The sequence below is a fragment of the Myzus persicae genome, unplaced genomic scaffold (assembly GCF_001856785.1).
Source record: "Myzus persicae strain clone G006 unplaced genomic scaffold, MPER_G0061.0, whole genome shotgun sequence".
NCBI lineage: Eukaryota > Metazoa > Arthropoda > Insecta > Hemiptera > Aphididae > Myzus > Myzus persicae.
Window position 1 is genome coordinate 37,188 of NW_019100531.1, and position 7,419 is coordinate 44,606.

Consider the following 7,419-nt stretch of genomic DNA (forward strand, 5'->3'; position numbering starts at 1 on the left):
GGCCCATAAGAGGTCACTGGAGGCCCTGGACAGAACGTTGAAAGATCTTCGTGACAACCAAAATATTTTTGGCGGGGCCATGATTCTGTTAACAGGTAATATTCGTCAGACTCTTCCAGTCATTCCCCTATCAACTGTTGCTGATGAACTAAACGCATGCCTAAAATCATCGAATTCGTGGCGATAAGTTAAGACACTCCAATTAACAACTAACATGCGAGTATTTTTGCAACAAGATGAAACTGCAATTGTGTTTTCGAAGCAGTTGTTAGACATTGGAAATAATAAAGTCGTAGTGGACACCTCGACCAAATTAATCACATTACCCACAGATTTCTGTCACATCACGGACTCCAAAGAAGAGCTAATTCAGCATGTTTTCCCAGATATAGCGCAACAGTTCAATAACCATAATTGGCTGGGTGAACGAGCAATATTGACGGCAAAAAATAAAAATGTCGATGCTCTCAATGCAACCATTCAGAATTTTTTACCGGGACAGTTGGTTTTCTACAAATCAGTCGACACCATTATGAACCAGGATGACGTAGTCAACTATCCCACGGAGTTTTTAAATTCGCTGGAATTGCTTGAATTACCACCACACAATTTGCAGTTAAAAGTAGGATCAGTTGTCATCATGCTGCGTAACATTAATCAACCTCGACTGTGCAATGGCACAAAACTGGCTGTGAAAAAGCTAATGAATAACGTCATTGAGGCAAAAATCATAAAGGGAAAGTATAAGGAGAAGATGTCTTGATTCCGCGTATACCGATGACTCCAACAGATTTACAATTTGGTTTTAAACGTCTACAATTTCCCGTACGTCTGGCATTTGAGACGACCATAAATAAATCGCAAGGCCAGTCGTTGGAAGTTTGCGGAATCAACTTAGGGTTTCCCTGTTTCTCGCATGGACAATTATACTGTTATACCGTCATCTTTGTTTATTTACGCACCACAAAACAAAACATAAAATATAGTTTATCAGAAAGCTTTAAATTGATTAACAGACTGTATCATAACTTTGTGTGCCTATTAATATCAATTGAAACCTTATAAGTAGCCAGTATTTCAGGAAAACTCTGTTTTGTAAGTATCTCATTGTTGTGACGAGACTATTTTTAAGCAAAATCATGAATAATAAATAAAACCTCAGTAATAGCGAGAATTTTTTTAAAAAAAAAATACGGATTCCTTTTATTTGTTTTAAGTCTTCTTATATAAAAGTTTAGCTTTTTTATTTATCGAATGAGGCAATACGAAGTCAAAAAAATACCGGTTTTCACCTGAGGTGACTTTTGCATGGGACAGCTAGTAATATATAGATTTTCATTTTCAAATTATGGCAGTATTAACGTCGCAGTAGGCCGGTCGATATGTCAGGTCGATGGAGGTGACGGATACAAAAAAAACTGCTTTCAAATTGACTAATAACATGACTATTTAAAACAGCTGTAAAAAATAACCACTAGTGCTATTTAAAAATTGAACAAGAAGTGTCAACATTTAGAACTCATTTTATACATGTATATCTATAATCGGTTCATTTTGATACTGCCACGTGGATCACTGGTGGATATTTTTTCTTTGTAATTTCATGGCCTCCTTATCAGATGCCAATGGACAGCCATTACATCTTTAACCGTGAACAGTAACAGACTGAGCTGTATCTATAAAATAATTTTTTTTTATAGGTGACCAGCTCAATACAAAAGGTGATAAAGTAATTGTTCATGTTTAAGGTTGTCATTTGTATAATTTTCATTTTGTTTACTGTTATCATTTTTCTTCATGTGCATGCAACGGTGCGGTCCGCAGCTGCAGCCGAAATCAAATAAATTCTTATCATATTTCCGTGTGCGAACGGCCAGCTGCGTGACCGTTATCAATTTATGTTCTCAAAAGTCATATTCGTTCAAAGTTTTTCTCGTCAAGTCATGCTTTCAGTGTCACAAAGTCATTAGTTTTTTTATGTTTATTCGTTTTAGTGTGGTGGCACTGAAAGCCCATTCGTACAGTTCTCGTTGCTTGTTGCATGTCCGTTAATGTAAAACTCGTTTTTTTTTTTTTGCCACACGACCTCCGAGGTGCACGGTTGTTCGGTGTTTTTAATAGTCAGTCGTCAGTATTTAATTCATTTTAAAATACAATACATAGACATTTAATTTCATTCTCTAGTCAATACAATACATTCAACATTCAGTCAATCATTTTGTGTACATCATCTGTAAATTGCCTTCTGTAAGTATCGTTCAGTCATTTGTTTTAGTTCATTCATTAATATTATTCCCCAATTCAGGGCGCTCAAAGAGATACTTACAGAAGCACGTGAATTTTTGCCATTTGTGATTTGCATGTACACTGTGATTTATTCGTCTGAGCTGGTGGGCGGTGGCCCGTTAGTCGTACGTTCTCGGGATTGTCACACATTTAGTATTATAATATTGTATTTTCTATTGTTCAAATGTGTGCATCCTGAGACGGTAGCGTTTGGTTCGAAGCCGCTAACGGAAACCAGTTCTAAAGGTAATCAGCTGACGAGCTGCATATTATTATATTATTCATTTAGTCATTCATTATTATATTATTATGTGCTAATCAAGCACTTGTTTTATATTATTCATTTGTTAAACTATTCATTCATATTCTAGTCAGAAAACTTTGTATTATTATTATTTGCATTACAGCAGTATTGTATCATTGTTAAAAGCCAAGGGGCTACATATTATATTTATATTGTACCTAATTATTATAAACTTGCCTGGCAATTTATTATTTTATTTATTTAATTAAAAGAAAAACACATTATTATTATTATTGCTCAATAAAAAATACAGAACTGCCAACACACATTTTTGTTTTCATTTTATATTTTACAAGCATATATACATATGATTCAGTCGTGAAGGCACAACTTATTTAATATTAATAAGAGCTGATGGCGGCAACAGTAATAATTGACTTCCGTAAGTATTCATTACTAATTATTTAGAAAATTATATTTAAATATTTTATAACGTTAACTGTGATTATTGATAACACAGTCGAATCCGCTTTATTGGTTGTCCCAATAATCCGCAATACAAAAATGAAGGTACATATACATTTTTTGAAAATGTTTTATTATTGACTTTATTTAAATTTTTTATTACATTATAAAAAGAAAAACACGGTATTATAACTTAGTTATTTATAAAAATATAATAAAAATACATACATACATAATTAATATAATGTACATATATACACATATGTATTTGTTTATAATGTACATTGTATTTTACATCGTTAATACACGCGACAAACACGACCCCCACTTCAACACTCGATTCATTTTAGTCATCACATTTGTCATTTTGACATATCAGTCGGCAAGTCGGCAAGTCAGCAATTTTAATTTCAATACGACTATTAAAATATAATTTATTATAATATCATTGTTTTAATAAATATAATAATATTTTTGTATTTATTATTATTTTTGAATGAATTAATATTTGATTTGATTTTGATAGTTGAATAGTTGATACCACGACGTACTAGGATCATATTTTATTTTAGTCCGTAGTTGATACCAAGGTTTGTAGATAATATCATGGATAATTAAATATTGATAGGTACAACCATAGACCTTTTACTCATAGACCGGCCCATCCTATACTAAATACATTGATAGTCGCAAGCTGACATAGCGCAGTGATGCAGCCCATTTATGGATCAGTCAGATCAGGTCTATGTCCTAAACGATTATTTTTTTACCCGTATCAGAGTAACTCAGTAACCGAAAAGCGCCACCTATCATGACACGGCGGAAACGCGAAGAGGGCCGGTCTATGAGTAAAAGGTCTATGGGTACAACCGCGCAAACCAAGAAAGTTTCAATTCGTGATAACAGTATAACACTGATAATGGTACAATAATTTATTGTACAAAACTACAAACGTTCCTATTAAGATTATACGAGTTGGACTTGGACAAAACGTTTTGTATGTTTAACTTACTAACTTACAATTTATAATTTATCAATCAGTTGTATATTGTGTTTTGACTTAACATTTATTTAAATTGTGTATTATAATTATTTGAATTTGAATTTAATTAAATTTATAATGGATAATAATGGCAAAAAAAGAAAAAGAAAAAGAATAAAAATTCAATGTTTATCATGTGACAGCATATTTGATGACGATTACAAGAGAAAGCATGAAATTAGACAACATGCTGGTAAAAAAAGTTTTAACTAAGCATTTTGGGGCACCAGAAAATCCATTTGCATCAGCCTCTGCCATAGCTAGACAAAATAATAATTGTGTACGGTTAAAAACTGACATAGTGAGTTTTTACTATTATTACTTTTCGGTTTTTTTATTAATTATAAATATGATATTTGTTGTTATTAGGATAAATCTATATCACAAGAAACTGATTGTTTCAGTTCCAGTAAACATGAGTCAGTTTTACTAACACCAAGTATTTTGAAAACAAATATTAATATCTGTAAGATTACTGAAGATGATAATTTAACAAATAAATTGGTAAGTAATATAAAATATTTTAGTTAAATCAATAATTGTGCATCATATTAATACATCTTTAACAAATAAAAAAAATAGTAAAAATGAATTTCAATCAAATTTATAGGTAGATAATGATGTGCATGATGATAATAAAAAGACAGATTCAAGTGAGTTTTTATGGTTATATTTTTGATCCAATATTTATTTTAGTATCCTTAAAAAACATTTAGATATAAATTATGTATTGCTTATTAGTTGCTTATGCTTTTTATTTTGTGCTTTTAGAAAATGAATGCTTAGATAGTTTAAATGATGCAAACAGTTGGTTAGCATGTGCAGGAATGATAGAGCATTTAATACATGATTTTCAAGAATGCAATTTATTACTATCAAAACTTAAATCAGATACATCCCCGAATCCAATTTCATTTCTGGTGAATACTTCTGAAATTATGTCATCTGTGCAATTAAAATCTGAAAAATATGTAGCCATGACTAAAAAAGTTTTGAGTGATTTGCTAACTATCTCAAATCAAACATGCAATGACAAAATTATAAATCATTTTCTTGAGCATGACCCTGGCAATCGAAAAACCATTGAATCAATTTCCCAAAGGAAATACCTTGTGGGTTTAGGACCATATCAACCAAAACTAGCTACATACCCAAAGAACTCAGATATAGCACATGGAAAACAAAATCAATTCAGTTCATTATGGTTTAAGGAATTTCCTCATTTAGAATATAGTGTTGTAAAAGATGCAGCTTTTTGCTTTAGATGTTCTTTATTTCCTAAAGGGCCAAATAGAAATTTTGCTGAAATAGCATGGGTAGAAAATGGAGTTAATGTATGGCACAAATTCAAAAGTAGAGGTAAAAAAAAACCAGGGAAACTTGCTGAGCATTTTTCTTCTTTATCTCACAAGTCAGCTTTGATTGATTTTAGCAACTTCTTAAGTAATACCAATCACATAGATTGTATTTTAAATAAATCTAATCGTCTTAATGAAATTAATTTTGAATATCAGAAACTTTTTAATCAAAAAGTAATTACAATTTAAATGGATATTACGCGTACTTTAGCACGTCAAGGTTTAGCGTATAGAGGTGAAGGTGAAAATGAAGAAAATAGTAATTTCAACCAGATTGTTCTATTATTATCACGACATTCTCCAATCATGAAAAAATGGCTTGATGAAAAAATGTTTAGAAAACATCATGTGACATATTTAAGTCATGAATCTCAAAATGAATTCATTAGTTTAATTGCCAGTGAAACAAAGAAAAAAGTTATCGCACAAGTAGTTGACTCTGGAATGTATTCTGTAATGGCAGATACAACACTGGATGTATCAAACAAAAATCAATTATCAGTATGTGTTAGATATGTGGATTCTTTAGGAGAAATATTTGAAAGGTTATTGGAAGTTTGTGAAGCTAATGATAAAACTGGCCTGGGCATTGCTGAAAAAATTCATGATGTCTTAAAAAAAAGAGGTTATCGGTTCAAAATATTGCATTTCAATCATATGATTTTGCCAGTAGTATGTCAGGTAAGATAAATGGTACTCAACGAAAATTATCAGATATTGTAGGTCACAAAATTCCGTTCATCCCATGTCAAGCACATCGATTGAATACGTTTCTTAAGCACAGCTGTTTTGCAAGTGTAATAATTGGTGATCGATTTTCTTGCCTTGAACAATTATATGTTTTTTTCTCTGGAAGTACTAAAAGACATGCATGCTTAGAAACAAAATTATTTGAAGTAGAAAACGCTTTGAAACTTGTAAATCTTTCAAAAACACGATGGACTGCTAGAGCTGAATCGATCAAAGCTGTTTGGATATCATATGAACAAATTATTGATACACTACAAGATATGACAGACTTAAAATCTATGGATAAAAAAAACATTTACTCTTGCATCCTCTCTAAAAAAAACTCTCAGTTTTGACTTTGTAATTTGTTTATCTTTTATGAAAACTATCATGACGTACAAAACAAAAATCTTGACAGAAAACTTAGAAGCTACAGAATTAAATATAGTTGATGCTTTGATTTTACTGAAACATGCTATTGATGGTTTAACCAAAATGAGGGATGATAATAAGTCAATGGATGATTTAATAGAAAGTGCAATCATTTTTGCAAAAAAATTAAATATTAATCCAGAAGAAGATTTTAACCGACACCATCGAAGAAGATTGAAACCCAGAAAGATAGACTCTAATGCTAGTACATAGTGCACAATTGATTTAAAAGCCTTTTATAAAGTGGAATTCAAAAAAGTATTTGATACACTAATAAATTTGTCTTCAAAGCATTTACAAAATTGTATGTTGACCATAGAACCGTTAGTGAACATTTTCAAAGTTCCATGGGAAAACAATTGTTCATTAGATGATTTGAAAAAATTGATGACAATATTTCCTCCTGGATATAACGAATCTAAAATTAGTGATTTTGATGGAGTTTTAGCTGAATTAGATATTTTACACCACCAATGCAAAAATAAAAACATTTCAAAATTAATTGAAATACATAAAGTATCTGAAGAATTAAAACATATTGTACCAACAGGCAATAAAATCTGCAGATTGATTTTTACAGCACCTGTTAGTACTGCATCAAATGAGCGCACCTTCACCGCCGTGAAGTTGGCCCTTACACTTTTTCAAAAAAAGTTTTGCACAGTGCCATTATTTTGCAAGTAATTAGCAAGAATTTGCAAGTCCATTCCCAGAATTTGCAAGTCAAAAGCAATGGAGTTATAAGGGGTGGAACCAAGGAAGGGCCAACTTCACGCAGCCCTGACTTGTTGTCAGAAACTTTCAAAACTGGTGTCAAATCACTCGTTATAATTAGCAAGAATTTGCAAGTCCACTCCCGAAAT

General features: G+C 31.5%; 1 protein-coding gene across 1 annotated transcript; it reads left to right on the forward strand.

Moving 5' to 3' along the window:
- The first annotated feature begins 214 nt into the window (after window positions 1-214).
- LOC111031019 lies at window positions 215-763 on the forward strand. The gene has a single exon (XM_022310801.1). The coding sequence runs from the start codon at window positions 215-217 to the stop codon at window positions 761-763; it is 549 nt and encodes a 182-aa protein (XP_022166493.1).
- Window positions 764-7,419: the final 6,656 nt, after the last annotated feature.

Excerpts from the sequence above, each read along its gene's own strand:
- LOC111031019 (XM_022310801.1), top strand. The coding sequence starts at position 215 with ATGCGAGTATTTTTGCAACAAGATGAAACTGCAATTGTGTTTTCGAAG.